Source organism: Myotis myotis, unplaced genomic scaffold, assembly GCF_014108235.1.
Source record: "Myotis myotis isolate mMyoMyo1 unplaced genomic scaffold, mMyoMyo1.p scaffold_m19_p_19, whole genome shotgun sequence".
Taxonomy (NCBI): Eukaryota; Metazoa; Chordata; class Mammalia; order Chiroptera; family Vespertilionidae; genus Myotis; species Myotis myotis.
This window is the reverse complement of record NW_023416323.1, coordinates 1,097,114-1,118,795: the sequence shown is the minus strand read 5'-3', so window position 1 is coordinate 1,118,795 and position 21,682 is coordinate 1,097,114. Positions and strand designations below refer to the sequence as shown.

Sequence of the window (21,682 nt, the reverse complement as noted above, 5' to 3'; positions counted from 1 at the left end):
ATGAATTGAGATAGTGCTCCGGAGAATGGCAGGGTTACATCCGTATTTATACATGAAATTCATTGGTGACAGATTTAAGGAGGTGGGATTAAGCGAAGCGGGGAAACCTCTGGGATAGGATAAAAAGTAAAATGATGGACACATACTTAGTTGGGTGCAGGATCAATCAACATGATAATGAAGGAATTTGTAGTATCTGCCCTGGCGCCCAGAACATTTGGTTATGCCCCAGGGGTTCCAGAAAAAGGGAAGTTACAAGTTACCCAGACACTTCAAAGGAATGTTATCTTAGAGGCAAAAAGGCAAATGGGCTCAGTCAGGATCAAAGTTGATCTTGTCAGTGAAGATACCGGCCTAGGACATAACTGCCCACCATAACTGCTTTTAGTCAAAGTTTAATTTCAGACCATCCTTTGTGGTTATTTTAGGTCTCTGAGTCTGCTAGGCTGCCACGCAGGCCTTCCCTGAGCTTGTCAGGTCAGCGTGTGGCCCCTTTCGTCCACAAGCCTCAGCAAAATTTAGAGGGTTGAAATCATATAATGTTCTCTAATTACAATGGAATAAAATTAGAAATAAGTAACAGAAGGAAATTTGGGAAACTCAAAAATGTGTGTAAATTAAGCACACCGCCCCCCCCCCCCCCCCATAAGTGCAGCACCTGTAGTTTGGTGCCAAATGTGTCATTTCAAATCAGTGACTCTGACGGTGAGAAAGATACAGGAAAGGTAAGCAGGAACAGTGGGCACATTTGCATGTTGGTGACCAAAAGGAAAGGATGCAGGACAGGGTCAGCTGGCACCTGCAGGACAAGGGTCACGCCTGCCGGGAACCAATTCCAGCAGGTCATAATTTCAAGAGTTTCATCAAAAGGTTGATGAGACTTGGGGACTCAACAGGGTTGAGTCACACATGTAGTCACATGTTGGGAATGGCTAAAGGCATTTCCCCAAACCTGAATAGGAAACTGATTGTGGCTGCCAGACAGCTAAAAGGCATCTTAATCTACATGTCATTACCTCCTACTGGCCAAACACCTGTACAGCTGTAGGCTATCCCCAAACTGACAATGCTTCTGTACCCTTTGAAACCTTACCCTTTGAAGTGTATTATCTCCACCTTGCCTTAGGACAAATTGTGTTTATAAAAGCAAGGGTCCTAGACAGGGAGGGTGTCTTCAGTTCCTTTAGCTGAAGGTCCTCTGACTCCCCATGCCTTTCAAAATTATATATCGTCTCCAGACTCTTTATTAGTCTCTGGATTCCTATGTCATCTACGCACAGTGCCTTTTCCGGATTCCTGAACCCTTCTTGATGCTGGGACAAGAACCCCGGCACACGCCCAGGGCATGGACCTCTGGGACCAGTGGGCTGGGGGTCAGGCACCATTGAACTGAGCCCTCTGCCCTCATCTGGTCAGGTACAGGCATTCCACACCCAACCCCTTTCTGGCTGTGACTGTATCTGTCAGGGCGTGTGGGGACCCTTCATGAGGCTGAGGCCCCACATGGTCCATCTCTGAGGCCTGGTGCTGTCATCCTGACCAAGGGTCTTGCTGGAGGATGGCCAGGTCTGCTCAGGTCTCGGGGGGCAGGGCAGCCCTTCTAGGGTCCCTCCGTTCCTCCCACACCCTGCCCTGCCTCCCTGCAGTGAGAGGATGGGCCACCAAGCAAGGGGTCAGAAGGCAGACGGACAGGGCAGGAAGTGACCTCCAGCAACCACAAATGGAAATGGAGACAGTGGGCCCGGAGGAGGTGGGAGACCCAGAGAGAGGATGGGGCAGCCAGGAATTGACAAAGAGGCAGTGGAGTGCAGATGCAGCGTAGCCAGGAGGCTATGGGCAGAGGGTAACCCTGAGACACAGAAGCCCTGAGACACGAGGTCTAAGGCACAAAGGGATGGGTCCCTGCGGTGAGTGAAGGCCCACAGAGGACCTGAAGCCCAAAGAGATGGTGGAGGCAGATGCCTAAGGGCGGGGAGTGGGCAGGGGCCTAGAGATGGACGTGCAGAGAAGAAATGGGAGTCGGAGGGGGAGGAGGGGATAAGGCATGGGGCAGCATGAGGCTGCAGCCCCAAAAGGGAGAGGCCAGGACATGCAAGGGCAGGGGGGAAAGGGGGAGCCCCAAGGGGAGTCGAGCTCTGTCTGTGCTCATCTGGGTTCCTAGCTGCTCGGCTGGGGACCAGGTGCCCTGTCTGGCCGGGGACAGGGATGTGGAGACCCACGCCAGGGCTATTGGGCCGGGAGACTCATGTCTTGCTCTTGAACGTAAATACACTCTTAAATAACCAAGGGGGGTGGGGGCGAAAAAAAGAACAAGGGCAATTATAAAGTACTTTGAGATGAATGAAAACCCAAACACAACACACTAAAATCTATGGGATGGGAGAAACTTGTGGCTGTAAATGCCTCTTTTAAAAAAGAAGAAAGAGCCCTAACTGATTTGGCTCAGTGGATAGAGCGTCAGCCTGCAGGCTCAAGGGTCCCGGGTTCGATTCCGGTCAAGGGCATGTACCTTGGTTGCCGGCACATCCCCAGTAGGGAGTGTGCAGGAGGCAGCTGATCGATGTTTCCAACTCTTTATTCCTCTTCCTTCCTCTCTGTAGAAAATCAATAAAATATATTTTAAAAAAATTAAAAAAAAGAAGAAAGAGCTTGAATCCATAAACTAACCTTCCACCTTAAGAAACTGGAAAAGGAAGAGCCAACTGAAGTCCAAGCAAGCAGAAGAAAGGAAATACTAAAGACTAGAGCAGAAATAAATGAAATAGAAAAAAGAAATAAAAGGCATCTAAGTTGAAAAAGTAGACTATCTCTGTTTGTGAATGATGAACTTATATATGGAAAATCCTAAGAAGTCCCCCCCGCCTCCCAAAAAAACCCTTGTTTGATCTAATAAACAAATTCAGCAACGCGGCAGGGTACAAGATCAATGGAAAGCATTTAATTAAAAATATTTTGCTGTTCACTGAAAACAACAACCAATAGCAATAAGTACCCGTACACTCAGCCAGAACTTTAAATACTACTTTTCACTAAAAGGAATTTTAAAGAAATGTCTGAATCCAGGTCTGTGACAAGAGATTTTGATAAGATACCCCTGGAATATCTTGCAAAACCAGAGAGTGAAGGAGCTGTATAAAACACTATTTGCTCATACAAAACAACAACAACTAAAAATAAGACAAAACTAAGGAATCACCTTAAAGAGGCTTTCACTCTAAAGGCAGGGCAATTTGAGTACCAATAAGGATAATGATGGCAATAATTAAAACATATCAACTAAATACCTGAGTATGATTCTAAAAAACCTGATTCAGTGCAATTGAAGGATGCTATAAACCAAGTCATTATGTTGAAAATTGGCAAGTAAAAGGGGGAAAAAAATCAATAATTTACTCTGCCTTTCCTGTGTAGCACTGGCTAACCAAATAGTTGAGAAAATGTTTCTTTTCATGGAAAAGTTAAAACTCGTAAATGTGGGAGAAATGAAGGAAATGTAATATCACTTGTCAACTCCTCATGAATCAATAGATGTGGGAATTGATCAACAACAACCAGGAATCTCACAAAAAGAGAGACAACCAGTCTTTGTGTGTTTCCTGGTGGAATAACATAACACCATCCAGGAAGTGGTCTTGCCAAAAATATTGAACCTCAATCTAGGTAAGATCTCTATACTCAACTACCAATTTATAGGAAATATAAGAAGACAGATATATTAAATTATGTCAGAATATCATCAGCAAAATCCAGATTGTGAGAAATTCTACTAGGGAAACAATGTAATTTCTTCATCAAATAATTGTTTAGAAATGAAGAAATGGAGTGAGAACCTATAGATTGAAATAGACTTAAGTGTCAAATCTACCAATTATAATGTGTGGAACTTATTTTAATTCTGATTTGAACAAACTGTAAAAAAACAACTCTTATGAGACACCAGAAATTTGAAAGCTACTGAATTATTTTAAAAATTTCCCATTGATTTTTTAAAGAGAGTGGAAGGGAGGAAGGGAGGGGGAGAGACAGAGAGAAATATCAATGGTAAAGAGACACCAATTGGCCATTTCCCCCACACACCCCAACTGGAAATCGAACTCTTGACCCTTCATCTTCTAATAAGTTTACATGTAAATAACAGATGTATTTCACACTTTTAAAAGACTTTAACATTGTTTATTTATCAGTTTCCCCTCTGTACATACATTCACAAGCTCCAACACTCCCCTTGGGTAGAAGAATGTTAAAAATCTGGTATAGCCGAAACCGGTTTGGCTCAGTGGATAGAGCGTCGGCCTTCGGACTGAGGGGTCCCAGGTTCGATTCCCGTCAAGGGCATGTACCTGGGCTGCGGGCACATCCCCAGTGGGAGATGTGCAGGAGGCGGCTGGTCGATGTTTCTCTCCCATCGATGTTTCTAACTCTCTATCTCTCTCCCTTCCTCTCTGTAAAAAATCAATAAAATGTATTTTAAAAAAAGAAAAAAAAAAAATCTGGTATACACATCTCACATCTTTCTCCATGTTCATACAATTATATATATACAGTTGGCTTCGATTCCTATTTTTAAAAATATAAATTTTACTATAAATAAATATTTATAAGAAATATATTTTAAAAGTACACAATTGTGTAAATACATGAATTAATTTTAAATCCTTTTGCAAACTCATCTCTCCATCTTTCCTCCTTCCCAAAGATACCACATTTCTGAGTTTTATTTACCATACCTTTGCTTTTCATTATGTAACACTTATACACAAAATATCATTTTGCATCTGTAAAATTTTATGAATGGAATCATACTGCATGTATATTTCTATGACTCTTTGCTCATTATATTTGTTAGATTCAGTAATTTTTACTGCTGTGTGTTATTCCACTATATAGGTATGCCACACTATTTATCCACCCTGCCTTTTTTTTAAATATATTTTATTGATTTTTTACAGGGAGGAGGGGAGAGGGATAGAGAGTTAGAAACATCAATCAGCTGCCTCCTGCACACTCCCCACTGGGGATGTGACCGCAACCAAGGTACATGCCCTTGACTGGAATCGAACCCGGGACCCTTCAGTCCGTAGGCCCACGCTCTATCCACTGAGCCAAACCGGTCAGGGCTCCACCCTACCTTTGATGGGCATGTTTCATTTCCAGATTTCTTTGTTACTGCAATGATGTTAAGTGAAAGCAATGTCATTGAATTTGATGACAAAGTGTTTTAATGAAGTTTAGCTCTGATGAAGCCAGTTGGGGTGAAGCTAGAGACTTCTGGAGGAGAAACAAAAAAGGTCAGAAAAAAAAATCCCATTTACCCCCCATAAACATTTAGGACTTTCTTCTGAAATTGTAATAGAAGAAAAAAGGAACTTTATCTTCTTCCCTAATACTGCATCCACGAACCGTACTCTATTTTCATCTGCCATTTCAAGTCAGAAAAATAGTTAAAAGAAACTACAGATTTTAGTTTCAAAACTACCAACTGCAACAAAGAATTCAGATCCCACCTAGGAAATGGAAGCTTGGTTTTGTATACTTAGAATATAAGAAGTGCAATGATCACTTTTGGAAATAAGACAAGTAGTTTTCCAATAGACTGACTATGTAATCTCAAACACGTTCCTTGCCTTGCCTAACCTGTAACCTAGGACATCTGATTCCCTAATTCTGGGATCTGATCTAATCTACCTGCCTCTACATGTGGGAACTTAAACTAGGGCTTCCCAAGTTATCTGCACTAGTCCCCTTAACATCACAGAAGAGTGGGAGCCTGTCTCAGGCTGGATTTCTTTTTAAAATATATTTTTATTGATTTCAGAGAGGAAGGGAGAAAGAGAGAGAGAGAGAGAGAGAGAAGCAATGATGAGAGAAAATCATTTATCCGCTGCCTCCTGGACGCCTCCTACTGGGTATGTGCCCTTGATCGGCTGCCTCCTGCACGACCCCTACTGGGTATGTGCCCTTGACGGGAATGGAACCTGGGACCCTTTAGTCCGCAGACCAACACTCTAGCCACTGAGCCAAACTGGCTAGGGCTCTTTTTCATTCTTTCTTTTTTTTAAATTTAAATTCCTTTTTGTTTAAAGTATTACATATGTCTCCTTTCCCCCCCACTGACCTCTCCCCAGCCGGTCCCACTCGCCTTTTTTTTTTTTTTTTCTTTTTAAAAGTTATGCTGATGCCCTAACCGGTTTGGCTCAGTGGATAGAGCGTCGGCCAGTGGACTGAAGGGTCCCAGGTTTGATTCCAGTCAAGGGCATGTACCTTGGCTGCAGGCACATCCCCAGTAGGGGGTGTGCAGGAGGCAGCTGATCAATGTTTCTCTCTTATCGATGTTTCTCTCTATCCCTCTCCCTTCTCTGTAAAAAAATCAATAAAATATATTTTTTAAAAAAAAAAAGTTATGCTGAGTCCTAGTCGGTTTGGCTCAATGGATAGAGCATCGCCCCGCAGACTGAAGGGTCCTGGTTTTGATTCCAGTCAAGGACACAGACATCAATGTTTCTCTGTATTTCCTCCTCCCTTCCATTCTCTCTAAGAATCAACGGAAAAAATATCCTGTGGTGAGGACTAACAAAACACACAGAAAAACCCATAAAAAAGTTATGCTGATTTGCATTCTTCCCCATAAAATGTTGTGCCCAGATTTCAAAGTTCCCAAGACCTCCAGGGAGCCAGTCAGTCCGATGCTAAAGCAAAGAGTCATTTATTTCAAACCTAGGTTTGGCTCCCCTGCCACACTCACCCATGCAACGGTAAGCTCCAGTGGCCGAGAGCGAGGCCTGATGGGACAGGGGGTTTTAAAGGGGGGTGGAGTGAGGGCAGGAGAGGGGACTGTGGGCCCCGCTGATTGGCCAGGCGCGAGTCGGTACAGGATGTGGTCATAGTGATGGCGTGCACTTCCCTTGATTATTATTGGTTAGTCCAGAGAAATCCTGGGCGTGGCTAGCAGCGGCTTCTTCCCGTGAGGAAGCACATGGCACCGTCCCAAGATGGAGGACCCAAGGCAAGAGGGAGGGCGCGGTCCTTGCCCGGCTCCTGCCGCTGCCGCTCGAACCCGCCACAAGGCAGGATGGCCCCCCCCACAGCCCCCGCAGCCGGCCTGCGGGCAGACTGGGACTCCAGCGCGTCTGGGCGGCACAGGCCCAGCAAACGGGGTGCGGCCGGTGGAGCGGCCCAGCTCTGGAGGAGCGGCATCCGCTCGGAGCAGGCCCGGCCATGGGGCCGGTGCACTGCAGCATGGCGGCCTCCCCGAGCTAGGGCACGCACCCCACTCCGCTGCCGCGGCTGCTGCACTGGGCCCGGTCCGGGGGGGGGCAGCGGGCGGGTGGCAGCCCGCGCCGGGCTCCCGCCGTGGGCCGGGGAGCCAATGCCCCCCCCCCCCATGGGGCCCGGCGGTCGGCCCACGCAGGCCCCGGTCCCCCCGACCGGGCCCCAAGGGCCGCATGGCCCCCCGGCCCCAGCGCGGGCAAGCGGGGAGCCGACCTCGGGGGAAGGGAGGAAAGAGCCAGGCGGTGAGGCCTTCCGCTCCCATGACCTCCCCGTGGTCGGTCGTCCCCGGCCCCACCCCTCGGCCCGCCACTGGCCACCACGCAGCCGTCCGGACACTCGGACCCGCTCCGGGGAGGCCAGGCCCTACGGCCGGCGCGGAGGGATTTCAGAGCCCAGCGGCCAGACTCCTCCTCCCGCACCGCCCGGAGAGGCGGGCGGCGCGCCTTTCAAAAACATCTTTGATTCATTATAAAATATCTAAATTTTTGGCAGATAAGTTGTAAATCTTTTTATACATCTTAAATTTGATGCTCCAAGAAGACATAATAACACTATTTTGTCGGTAAGGAAACTGTGGATTATTACCACTTATTATTATCAAAATGCAGTGACAATTTCCCAGGCATATATAAGTATTGCTGGTAGTCAGATAAACGAACACATATCAAGTTAGACAACACTGTACTGTTTCTCAATCCCAGCTGGACAGCGATCCACTTTCATAATCAACATGGTATGCGCACAGAAGAAATTTTTAAAAAAATCTTACAAATATTACTCATCTCCAGTTACCGATATTAATAGGACCACACAATATGACAGACCTCACACCTCTCAGTCCTACAGAGAACTTCGCATAAATCCCCATGGTCACCACATCCGTTCACGACCACTTACGGCTGCTTTCCAACGGTGGCATAAATCGCTAACAAAAACTGCCTGACCCCTAAGGAAATACAGATTCACAATGGCAGAAACTGTACCATGAGTATAAATAACTCCACGCAGGGTCCCAGACAACGAGTTGGACCCACAAATTCACCCAAAACAAACAAGACGAGCCATCCGTTCAAACGCCACACCTCCTCCAGTCGCTGGTACCCAAGTAAGCTCGTGGCCCGCTTTACCTGGGATGCCCCGCTCACCGAGGGCTAAGTCCCTGGCCATCCTGCACTCCCATTTTTGCCTTCGCTGAGAACCTTTTAATTCACCCTCAGCCTCACCAAAGACGCCAGAGCCGCCAGGCTCGCCCAAGCCGGGAACGGCTCCCTACGGCAAAGGCTAGCTCTCCCGCTGGGCGTCGGAAAAGCGCCTCTTGACAGCTGCGCCGAGTTGCATCCTGGGAGCCTTCTGGAGGACCCCGTTTCCGGGACTTCGCCAGCTGGGGACTACGTTTCCCAGAAGTCTCCGGGCACAGGCCGGTTCAGGAAGAGTCAAGGGTGCCTGTGGGGAGCGTTTGGGACAGCAGGGCTCCCATAAGCTTCTGGGCCCAAACTAGCCTCGGTCTCTGGGTTCCTTTCCGTTGTCCCCGGGTTCTTGGCCTCTGCGCGGCGCGTTGGTCGCGTGCCAGACAGTTGTCAGCGCCGGCCGAGGGTGGGGGGCTCAACAGACTTCACGGAAGCGGGACTGGAACGGGCAGCGACGGTTGGGTGACGCCGGGAGGCAGGCGGCTGAGGTGAGGCGGCCCCTCGGGCACCGGGCCAGTTGTGTCGGGAGCCACAAGGCTGAGTGAGAAGGACGGCGCGGGATAGGCGGCGATACAGTCTCGGTAACAGGGTGATGGGGTGCGGGGCCTTTATTTGGAGGTGCGGTTCGCTTTGGCTGTGGGCTCTCAGTTCCCTCCGAGTCAAGCATGGCAAACTCCAAGGCTACACGGGCCAAATAAGTTGTAAGTGTATGTGGGCCGCAAAAAAACAAAAGCTCCAGTGTTCATAGGACGTAGGTGTATTTCGATAGAGACATGCTGAGTATAAAGGGCTGAAATATAAATGAGTCATCGTTAACATAAAATAATAGGACATCTTAATAAAAATTAATATTTTTTCTTGAACATTCACTTACCAGACACCGAATCACTGCACACATTAAGCGAGCAAACCTATTTTTCTTGTTCTTTGAAAGCAAAATGTTTTCTGTTGCGCACACCAAACAAGTCAGTATAAGACGAATGACGTGGCCATCGGCTGCTGAAATATTCACAGCTAGTGTTGGTGGAGAGAAATGGCGCGCCTGCGTGTAAGGCACGTAAGGAAAACGAATGCAACACGGTTGTAGTAATCAGTCGTTAGTGAATGTTGTGTTTGTTATTCTTAACTAGAGGCCCGGTGCACAAAATTTGTGCAGGGGGTGGGGTACCTGAAAGGCGCGCCGCCCGCCTCTCCGGGCGGTGCGGGAGGAGGAGTCTGGCCGCTGGGCTCTGGGATCCCTCCGCGGCCGCCGGCCTCCCCGGGGCGGTCCGAGTGTCCGGGCCGGCTGCGTGGTGGCCGGTGGCGGCGGGCCGAGGGGTGGGGCCGGGCGGCGACCGACCTGGGGAGGTCATGGGAGCGGAAGGCCTCACCGCCTGGCTCTTCCCTCCCTTCCCCCGTGGTCGGCTCCCCGCTTGCCCGCGCTGGGGCCGGGGGTCCATGCGGCCCTTGGGGCCCGGTCGGGGGGGGCCTGGGCCTGCGTGGGCCAGCCGCTGGGCCCCATGGGGGGGGCATTGGCTCCCCAGCCCACGGCGGGAGCCCGGCATGGGCTGCCACCCGCCCGCTGCCCCCCGGACCGGGCCCAGTGCAGCAGCGGCGGCAGCGGAGTGGGGCGCGTGCCCTAGCTCGGGGAGGCCGCCATGCTGCAGTGCACCGGCCCCATGGCCGGGCCTGCTCGGAGCGGATGCCGCTCCTCCAGAGCTGGGCCGCTCCACCGGCCGCACCCCGTTTGCTGGGCCTGTGCCGCCCAGACGCGCTGGAGTCCCAGTCTGCGCGCAGGCCGGCTGCGGGTGCTGTGCGGGGGGCCGTCCTGCCTTGTGGTGAGTTCGAGCAGCAGCGGCAGGAGCCGGACAAGGACTGCGCCCTCCATCTTGCCTTGGGGCCTCCATCTTGGGATAGAGCCACGTGCGCCCTCCATCTTGCCTTGGGTCCTCCATTTTGGGACGGTGCCATGTGCTTCCTCACGGGAAGAAGCCGCTGCTAGCCACACCCAGGATTTCTCTGGACTAACCAATAATAATCAAGGGAAGTGCACGCCATCACTATGACCGACTCGCGCCTGGCCAATCAGCGGGGCCCACAGTCCCCTCTCCTGCCCTCACTCCACCCCCCTTTAAAACCCCCGGTCCCATCAGGCGTCTCTCTCTCTCGGCCACTGGAGCTTACCGTTGCATGGGTGAGTGTGGCAGGGGAGCCAAACCTAGGTTTGAAATAAATGACTCTTTGCTTTTGCATCGGACTGACTGGCTCCCTGGGGGTCTTGGGAACTTTGAATTCTGGGCACAACATACCCTTGGCCCAGCCTGCACCCTCTCCAATCCGGGACCCCTCAGGGGATGTCCGACTGCCAGTTTAGGCCCGATCCCAGGGAATGGGCCTAAACCAGTAGTCCGACATCCCACTCACAATCCTGGACCACTGGCTCCTAATCGCTCACCTGCCTGCCTGCCTGCCTGGTCACCCCTAACTGCCGCCCCCCTCCGCCAGCCTGATCGCCCCTCACGCCTAACTGCCCCCCCCCCCCCCGCGCTGGCCTGGTTGCCTCCAACTGCCCCCCTCTGCCGGCCTGGTCGCCCCCAACTGCCCCCCCCTGCTGCCTAATTGCCCCTCACTGCCCCCACTGCCAACCTAATCGCCCCTAACTGCCCCTCCCCCGCTGGCCTGGTTGCCCCCAACTGTCCCCCTCTGCTGGTCTGGTCGTCCCTAACTAGCCCCCCCCCCCCCCCGCTAGTCTGGTCGCCCCCAACTGCCCCTCCCTGCTGGCCTGGTCACCCCACGCAGCCTGCTGTTCAGTCATTTGGTCGTCCCTCACTAACCCCCCTGCCAGCCTGGTCGTAGGCAGCCATCTTGTGAGGGTGTGGGGGTTAATTTTCATATTACCTCTTTATTATATAGGATTATAACAGGATATTGTAAAAATTACGTTATGAAATTTTTATTAAAACGTTTCTTACATACCGTTATATTGGCTGGGCCACAAAAATATTCATTGTGGGCTCCATGCGGTCCGCGGGCCGTGAGTTTGACATGCCTGGTCTGGACTCTCAGGTCCTGAAAAGTTAAATGACCCCAAGAAAAGAAGCCCTGCACTAAGCCCCAGCCTGAACGTGTCAAGCAGGAAGTAGACCTGGGATGAGTACTTTACATCTGGAGGTGTCCTCGTGACAGGCTCCCAGAAGACTTGAGGGGAGGGGTGTCCCAGGTAGGGTTCCTAGAGGAGGCACCCCTCGCTGCTCCCTGGGGGCCAGCTACATGCTCCCGAGCCTCAGTTCCCAAGAATTGCTGTCAACTCAGATAGAGTCCAGCCTCCCTTTAAGTTCGACTTGCTTATATGTGGATGAAAGCAGATGTGGCCCTAGGGGGTGTTTTGGCTCTGTTTTCCATTTTTAATTTAACTCTGTCTGCTCCAAGAAATGCTGGTGTCAAATGATTCCTCTTCCCTCCCACTGCTGTCAGGTTTCTAAGAAGGACCCTGAGGAGGAGGAAAGAACAGTTGGATATCTGGGAATTGAAGTTCAGGTGAGTTTGTGTTTCTTTCATAGTCATACAATTACTTTTGCTTTTAGATCATGAGAATATTTGCTTTCCTTGGCCTGAAATATCTTGACTAGTAGGGTTTCTCACGGGTCTTCCTTTTGGTGAGGGACCCACCACGCTGGTGCACCCCCCTTCCCAGGGGTCCCATATTGTCCTTTTCTTCAGCTAATGGCCATCTGTTCACATGGTGAATTGTTCAAATCCTTCAGTGCATTCTCCCTTTCTAAGTGTTCTGATGGCATTGAAATACACCTCGTGGAGCCCTAGCTGGTTTTGCTCAGTGGACACAGTGTGGGCCCTCAGACTGAAGGGTCCTAGGTTCGATTCCAGTCAACGGCTCGTACCTCGGCTGCAGACTTGATCCCCAGTCCTATCGGGGCACGTGTAGAGGCAACCAATTAATGTGTCTCTCTCACATTGATGTTTTTCTCTCTCTGTCTCTCTCTCTCTCCCTTCCACTTTCTCCAAAAATCAATGGGAAAGTATCCTCGGGTGAGGATTAACAAAAAAACAAAAGCACGAACAAAAAAGATATATACCTCGTGGAGATAACTGTTAGAGCTTTATTTTAGCTTATGATTACTTGGAGAGGTTAGTATTCAGGTAGATAAACTATTTTTTATCTTTTCCACAGTCATGATTTTCAAAGCTCAAGGCAAGGGAAGAGGGAATTGTTAGTTTCAGTTAATAAATTCCAATGTTTGTGCCCGGCCAGTGTGGTTCAGTGGTTGAGGATTGACCTATGAACCAGAAGGTCACAGTTCGAATCCCTGTCAGGCACATGCCCAGGTTGTGGGCTTGATCCCCAGCAGGGGTTGTGCAGGAGGCAGCCTATCAATGTTTCTCTCTCATCATCGATATTTCTATCTCTCTCTTCCTTTCCCTTCCTCTCTGAAATCAATAAAAATATAGTTTTAAAAAAATTTCCACTGCCTTTAGGAGCAGCTATGTGCTTTGAGCTTTGAGCATAGGGCTTTGCAGTGTGCATCAACAGAGCAGAGACTTTCAGATAATCTTTTAGTAGAAATCTATAACATTGCTAAGCATAAATTGTTTCAGGTCCAACTTTTCTTTTTTAATATATATTTTATTGATTTTTTACAGAGAGGAAGGGAGAGGGATAGACAGTTAGAAACATCGATGAGAGAGAAACATCAATCAGCTGCCTCCTGCACAACCCCTACTGGGGATGTGCCTGCAACCCAAGGTACATGCCCTTGACTGGAATCGAACCTGGGACCCTTCAGTCCTCAGGCCGACGCTCTATCCACTAAGCCAAACCAGTTAGGGCTCAGGTCCAACTTTGTGTAGGCTGTGAGAGGCAGGCAGTACTGTGTGTGGTTAAGAGTAAGGCTCTGGATCTAGAGCACCTGGATTCACATCGTGGCTCTGCTGTTCTAGCTGCGTGAGCTTAGACAAATGATTCTGGCTCTATATGCCACGTCAACAAAATCAGGACAAAAAAATACCTACCTTATGGGGTTGTAATGATGTGAGATGAGCTAATATGTGTCAAGCACCTTAGAACAGTGCCTGCCCAGTGATACCGGCTTGGTAAATATTAAGAGCTGCTGTTATGTGGTGATTCTGGATCTTTCCCAATCAACTCCTTATAGATCAACATATGAAGAGAAATATGAAGATGATTGTGGTGGATACTTACAAGTTTAAAAATGTTGCCGAAACCGGTTTGGCTCAGTGGATAGAGCGTCGGCCTGCGGACTGAAAGGTCCTAGGTTCGATTCCGGTCAAGGGCATGTACCTCGGTTGCAGGCACATCCCCAGTGGGAGATGTGCAGGAGGCGGCTGATCGATGTTTCTCTCTCATCAATGTTTCTAACTGTCTATCCCTCTCCCTTCCTCTCTGTAAAAAATCAATAAAATATATTTAAAAAATAATAATAATAATAATAAAAATAAAAAAAAAATAAAAATGTGACCAGATGCTCAAATGGTAAGGTAATAGAAGGAGGAAAGAGGTCTTTACCGCAGGTCTTATTCCAGATGACCACAAACAGTTTGAAATTGAGACATAATTTTGGCAAATATTTGTAAATTTTTAAAGTGGGCACAATGTCTATAATTTAATGAAGTTATCCAGCGCACATGACTTAAAAAATATCTAGCTCCATTGGCCTGGAATAAAAAGGTATAAGAGCTAGGAAGGAACTTGTAGAAAATTAGTGTCCAGTGATAATGGAAACAGGTAAATTTCAGTATTTCCTGTGGTATAATAATATTCACCTAATAAAAATTATGTTTATAAAGAATCAAAAGAAGAAAAAATGTAAATGATAATATTAAGCAAAAGTTATAGCTATGAACAAAAGTACTCAAGAATATTAGGAGCGCTATGTGAATTCCATTAGAAAAGACAGGATTTTGAAAGACGTTTTTCAAGGATCGTATCCAAAATGTTGTTTTCATCATTCATTCAGTGAAGAGGTCAGGTGTAGCCACACTTGTCCAGCATCTACTTTGTACCAAACACGTATGTTTTTGTTGTCTTTCTGCTTATGTGTATATATTTTCTTCCTCAGACTTTGAAGGTGACTTACATAATTCGTGTTCATTGACCGGAGAATCTTGACAGTGAAAGTGTCTCATTGTAGTGATGAGCTACAGCCCCGGGATGTTCAAGAGCAGGTAGGTGTAATTTGTTTCAGGCCCACTGATTTTCAGTGTTGGGCTTTTTGTTTCGTTTTCTTAATGACTGCAATATTTTACATTTGGTTATGGAATTAATACAAGTTTGTGACAAAACAATTTATTAATCCAGGAAACATATAGAAAATGAGGTAAAAATTATATCCTCCTACTCATTCTTAGTATTCCAGTGTGTGTGTTTTGCTTGTTTGTTTTCCTACAAGCCTGTGTATCTGGTTTTGTTTCTGCAGAATAAAGTCACATTATGGTGATATAATTGATTTGAAGACTCTCTAGCTTTTAGTTGGAAATGAAATAAAAGAGGGGTAAGAAGTGTAACAGGTGGTTGCACTGAAGATTAAGAAAAATCATATAAAATGGTGTACAATAATTGCTTAAAATACATTTTAGCCATTAAATAACCCCCAGACAAGGCTTTTATTTTCATCTTTATTTAATCTTGAGTATGTAGAAAGAGGAGGGAAGTGCCAGTGATTCTTTCCTTATTTGAAAATTTTCAAGTATTTACAGCTTTTAGGAATAGTATAGAAATGCTATTTAGAAATTGATTACCAGAGCAATGAAGATGAATTTAAAGGTTACTTCCACAGAGAATAGCAATAATCTCTAATGTCTTACAAAAATCTATTTTACAAATATTTCCAGGACAGGTATTAATACCAAGAGGTAAAATAAGGAGGTTATAGTTTTAAATATTCAAATAAGCCACCAATTTGCACAGAACAACCCGATTAAGCCTCTGGTTAATGTTCCCAGATTGACACCTCATTGGGTTATATTTTCTGAGCTGGTTTTGCAGTACCTAATTTGTCTCTTCATCTGCAGCTTCTGGAAGGAGGGAGTATTTTTTTCTGTATCTTTTTAAGAGCCTGCTTTGCTCATCTTGTTATTTAGGAAGAATAGCAGGCTTAGGGCTGGGCTGTGTGATTTAGAAATTGTAAGAAAGCAGGCCTGAGATTTTATCATGAGAAAAATTATAAGAATGGTATTAACTTTCTTGCATTAACTTTCTCACATTATTACAATGTAATAAGGGATAAGTAATCTTTTTCATTTTCACTAGTAATGGCTAAAACTTATATTAAGCAATGATCGTACACTATTTTATGTGGTCTTTCTTATTTAATCTTCAATGCAACCATCCATGGTAGACACTTTTTACCCCTCTTTTATTGAATTTCTCAACAGAGGTGTTGAGAAATTGGTAACCATCAAGTTCAAGTTTGACATCAGAGTCTTTATCTTAATTTCACATACACTTCACACCTTATGTATCTTTTAATAAACCTGCTTGCCTCACTAAGAAATTGACTGTGTATGTCTTTCTTCATCAATTAATGTGGCCCATTACCTTCACAACTGTGAAGGTAGAATGGGCCATAATTTATTAAGCCTTTTGCCCAGTATTACATAGTTTCTAATTCTTGGTTAGCATAAATGATTTTTGGTTGAATATTCTTATGTATATATCTGGTTATTTCCCTAGCTATTTAAGGATACATTTCTAACTGGAATTTTGGGTAAAAATGTGTCCCAAATGTAAGACCCTGAGATAGTAGTACTTAAGCGGTAATATAATGACTAAAAGACACAGTTGTTACCTTTAGGATAAGAAAAACAAAATATGTTTAGTAATAAGTAGGGCAGTCAGCAACAAAGGCCAATATGCAATTCAGATAACCTATTTTAGGAACTCATAGTAAGGTAATTGTAAGCAATACTGTTAAGTTATACCAACTTTGTGGAGGCAAATGGAATATAGCCTGCGAGTTTCATACTGTATAGTTTTTATCCTGCTAATATTAGTTGCAAAGTAAGGCTATAGGATCAGGTGATTCAGCATTTTCCTGGAGGGTATCATGTCTAAAAAGACAAGTTCAGACACAAAATAAGCCCATTTATCAGAAGACATGAAAAGTAGGATCAAGACCTCTCAGTATACCCTTGAGATTTCTTTGGGAATTTCAACCATTTTTTCTAGGGAAAGAAATCATATAGTTAGTATAATGCATGCCCATCGTTACAATAATTATGCAGAATATCTAAACCAAAAGGTCATTATTGTCATACTACATTATTATATACTAGTGGTCCGGTGCATGAAATTTGTGCGGGGGGGGGGGGGGGTGTCCCTCAGCCTGTCCTGCACCCTCTCCAATCTGGGACCCCCTCAGGGGATGTCCAACTTCCGGTTCGGGTATTGGGCCTAAACCGGCAGTCAGACATCCCTCTCACAATCCAGGACTGCTGGCTCATAACCACTCACCTGCCTGCCTGCCTGGTCACCCCTAACCACTCTGCCTGTCAGCCTGCTCGCCCCCAACTGCCCTCCCCCCACCGGCCTGATTGCCCCCAACTGCCCCCCCCACCAGCATGCTCACCCCCAACTGTCCCCCCTGCTGTCCTGATCGCCCCCAACTGCCACCCCTGCCGGCCTGCTCACCCCCAACTGGCCCCCCTGCCAGCCTGATCACCCCCAACTGCCCTCCCCTTCTGGCCTGATTGCCCCTAACTGCCTCTGCCTCGGCCCCACCACCATGGCTTCATCCAGAAGGACATCCCGAAGGTCTCCCAGAAGGTCTCCTGGTCTAATTAGCATATTACCCTTTTATTAGTATAGATAGCTATATAACTTTCCAAACAGTTTTTCATCTATTGATGTCTGACCATCAGTCTTTCTGTTTTGATATATGCATATTTAAAAATGTAGTTATACTATGTACATCATGTAACCTATTTTTTTCTGTTGATAATTGATCTTGATTATTTTCCCCAACTTAGCATAATTTCAAAGTGTTCCATTGCATGGATGTTCTGAATGCATTAAGTTATATTTTGGGGTGCAGGCAATTACCTGAGCAATTGTTTGTATGTCCTGCCTGCTCCTATGTGTGACCAATTTTCTAAAGTCCTAAGCCCATGAAGAATGTTTTGGTCTTGGACCATGTGGGAATGGAAGGTGGGAGATCTGATCTGGGGAGGACTGAATGGTCCAATCTCAGGGTCATAGCAGCACCCCCAGAATTGGGCTGTGAGGGAAACCTTTCTGCTGAAGGACCTGGGGATTTTAGGTGAGAGTTTAGATTCCACATATGTGTGTGGGGTGTGGATTCATTTGAGCCATGATGGGATCAGTTAAGCACACCTGGTCTCAAGCTTCCTTTTCCTTCCCCAGCTCTGGCTTTTCTGGACTCTGTGCTTCACCAATAGAGGAATCCCATGGAGCGCTAATTAGTTCTTGCAATTACGGAACCATGACTGATGTAAGTTGGTATTTCTCTCTACTTGGAATACAGTGATTTTTAGTTTATGCGAATCTTTTCCTTAGTTATACTAAAGCCTTCTATCTAATAGACCCCATCCCTGAACCCGCCTCTCAGTTCCTCCTATTCCAGTGAAGGATGGCACCCAATACCCGACGCCCTCCCGAGGTGCCTTTCCCGTCAGTCATCATGCTCACTCAGCATCTCCTGCATGCTCAGCCTTCTGTCAGGAACAGTAAAGAATAGAGTCTTGTGGGAAGTACTTGAGCTTCTGTCAAAGAATAGCTCTTTTACTTGAATGAAAGGAAAAACCAATAGTAGATGGATTTTATCTATCAAAGCACAGATGGGATTTATATAAGAGAAGGATGAAAAAGGAGAGAATGAAAGACTGTAGACATTTTGGAAACGACAGTTTTCTCTTTTCTGCTAAGATGCTGGTTGGCAGGAGCTAGGAAAGAAGCCAGTCAGAATGCTCTTCCCTTGACAGCTGGACAGCCACCAAGAAGGCAGTTTCGGGGACACGTCCTCTGGAAGAGCTTTGGTGTGTCCCTGTGGCCTGTCTCGGCAGGCTGTCTCAGGTGGTGCCCTTTGTTATCACCTCCACCTTCGGGCCACCAGGCCTGCACCATTTCCCTTATCAGAATCTCTCATTCCCTTGTCAAGTCTGTGTATGATGAGTTAGTGAGGAGGGTCCCCGTGGACCACACAGGAGCGCTTGGAACTTCTTCACAGACCTGAGTTTTCCAGAAGGTTCAGGTGGGATTTGGGATTTCTTGGTTTCAGCCTAGGTTATGTGCAATCATATGCTTTGCAAGGCTTTCAGGATTAGAGGGGGAGTGAGTGGTTCTTTCCAGGGATTCCCTAATTGATGAACACCAGTATCCAAGTCCATTTCGTCATTGACCAGGACATGCAGGTCTTGGGCAACATGTGTTAGGCACAGTATCCTCCAGCTTGGGAATAAGGAAGGTGTTAATCGATGGGCGGTTAATGATATCAAGATGATCCAGCCCCTCAGGTGTGGCTCAGAGGTTGAGTGCCAACCTGTGAACCAGGAGGCCACCATTGGATTCCTGGTCAGGGCACATGCCTGGGTTGCGGGCTCAGTCCCCAGTAGGGGGCTTGCAGAAAACAGCTGATCAATGATTCTCTGTCATCATTGATGTTTCTATCTCTCCCTCTCCCTTGCTCTATGAAATCCATAAAAATACATTTAAAAAAAATATTTCCCAAAGAAAAGATGATCCAGATTTTTAAGTATGATTCCAAGAATTAAGAAAATCTTTAAAAATTTTGTTTAACCTAAATATGTAAACATAATAGTTATTAATCTCATATATCCAAATGATGAACTGAATTGTAGCTAATAACCCATTTTATGTATTCATCATAATAAGAAACAATTCTTTTGATGAAATCTAACAGAATGATTTACTTGAGGCTTAATGATAATTTTTAATGGAAATGATATTTCTGAAATAGAGACTTTAGAGTGTGTTTTTGGGGAAAAATTTCATCTCCATATTCCTTAAAGGGAAAAGATGGTATAGCAGTTCACATTTACAAAGAATTTATGAGGCAGGCACATAGCAGGGTATGTGTATGTATACCCATAAGCTCCCTTTCTCCCCTCCACTATTTTTCTTGAATAGAAGAGAAACTGGGATTTTTAAATATATTATCAGACAGGTCTCGAGAACTGAGTTATCTCACAGTATCCTGGAAGTTTTTTCTGCTCTACCAGGATGCTTCTAGAACAGCGGTTTTCAGCCTGTGGGTCACGCCGCCTTTGGCTGTCGAACGATCCTTTCACAGGGGTCCCCTAAGACCGTCCTGCATATCAGATATTTACATTACGATTCATAACAGTAGCAACATTACAGTGATGAAGTAGCAACGAAAATAATTTTATGGTTGGGTCACAACATGAACTGTATTTAAAGGGCCAGAAGGTTGAGAACCACAGTTCTAGAAGATGTAGACATACTGCCTTAGTCATAATAATTTCCTTACTTTTTCCTACCTGTGTGTATCACAAGCTTCAAGCTTCCTTTATTGTCATATTTTTCTCTTCTTGCAGTTTATCCTTCACAATCTTTTTTTTCCCTCTTGGAAATATTTTCTTAAGTTATTTAATTTCTTAAGTAACGTGTGGGTTTTTGGTTTTAGGGGTTGGTGACTTTCAGTGATGTGGCCATCCACTTCTCCCAGGAAGAGTGGGAGTGCCTGAGCCCTGCTCAGAGGGACTTATACATGGATGTGATGTTGGAGAACTACAGTAACTTGATTTCACTGGGTAAGGTCATCCGCCTGAAATAATCCAGAATCTCCTCTCTGCAACATCAGCTTTCTTCACTGGGAATCACAGGGCTGTCTTTGAAGAAACCAGATGAATTTCTTTTCCTGTTCTCAAAGGAGTGGTTGATATTTGTTGGGTTAGATGGGTTCATTGCGCACCTTGATCTTCCCACCCCTCACTGAGCTTCACCCCTTCCTCTGACCCTTCCTGCAATGAATGGCCTCTCTTTAATGACCAAGGGGCTGGAATTGTGTGATGGGGCATTTATTTCATAACCATTGTCAGAAAAACCAGGTTTCATACTGTGTTTAACGTCAACATTTCTATAAATGAGCTGTGTCCTTGCTACTGCAAGTGTGGTTCTTTTGTTTGAGGAACCATAACAAGACCAGAGCAAAGTAGTGAAGGAGAGAGTATCAGTAATTAGTGAGGAAGACAGGCAAGGCCCAGAGCATATGCAGTTTCGTTAGTTTGGGGAAGGCGGGGCGAGGATGTAGATTGTTTTCTCAGGGATTGGAAGCCATGACTTGGTTTCCATGGGGTTTTAACTTGCTTATTGTTAAGTGTTACACAAAGAAGCAACATGAGCTTCTTCTGGGGCTGGTTAGAAATGCAGCTTGTCAGGTCCTGCCCCAGACCTGCAGGACAGAATCTGCATTTACAAGATCCCTCGGTGATTTTTACGCACCTTAAAGAAGCACTGCTCTTGGTTCTTTCCGGACCCACATGGAGGTCGTACAGCTAGGAACAGGGTCCTGATACACTCTGGCTTTCAAAAGAGCCTCTTCACTTTAGCTAGGGCTGGTTTGAATGAACAGAATTCATTTCTTACTAAGCAAATGCATTTCTTTACTTACAACAAAGTTAGAGTAAAAAGTTACAATCTGAGCTAACTCCTAAAAATGTCTCATGAAACTTCTTGTTTTCCTCTCAGCAAAGTAACAACAATAACAATAATATTAACAGTTAACACTGTACTTACTATAAACTAGGGCCAGGGTCCTCAAACTTTTTAAACAGGGGCCAGTTCACTGTCCCTCAGACCGTTGGAGGGCCGGACTATAGTTTAAAAAAAAACTATGAACAAATTTCTATGCACACTGCACATATCTTACTTTGAAGTAAAAAAACAAAACGGGAACAAATACAATATTTGTATTTGCATGTGGCCCGCGGGCCGTAGTTTGAGGACCCCTGATTCTAGGCTTTATTGTAAGTAGAACACATATATTAACTTACTTAACTTTCACAATGTCCCCATGAGGTAGGTACTGTTTTATTTTTAATATGTTTTTATTGATTTTTTAGAGAGAGAGGAAAGGAGAGGGAGAGAGAAAGAGAGAGAAACATTGATGTGAAAGAAATATCAATTGATTGCCTCCTGTACACACCCCAACAGGGATCAAATCCGAAACCTGGGCATGTGTCCTGACCAGGAATCGAACTGACGACCTTTCGGT

General features: G+C 46.0%; 1 protein-coding gene and 1 long non-coding RNA gene across 3 annotated transcripts in view; one reads left to right on the top strand and one right to left on the bottom strand.

Moving 5' to 3' along the window:
- The window catches only part of LYPD5 (LY6/PLAUR domain containing 5), a 37,806-nt gene extending 29,228 nt beyond the window's left edge, over positions 1-8,578 (bottom strand). The window contains exon 1 of the mRNA XM_036346324.1: positions 8,397-8,578. Coding sequence (XP_036202217.1) covers positions 8,397-8,436 — 40 coding nt within the window. The 5' untranslated portion in view covers positions 8,437-8,578. The remainder of the gene's footprint in view (positions 1-8,396) is intronic.
- A 129-nt stretch (positions 8,579-8,707) lies between these two features.
- On the top strand, positions 8,708-21,679 carry LOC118674472. 2 transcript variants are annotated; one of them, XR_004973648.1, is made up of 6 exons: positions 8,708-8,944; positions 11,910-11,972; positions 14,531-14,636; positions 17,833-17,920; positions 20,093-20,219; positions 21,622-21,679. It is a non-coding gene; the product is annotated as an uncharacterized LOC118674472 (long non-coding RNA). The 2 variants fall into 2 exon arrangements; XR_004973647.1 differs by having other exon boundaries at positions 8,708-9,037.
- The last annotated feature ends 3 nt before the right edge of the window (positions 21,680-21,682 follow it).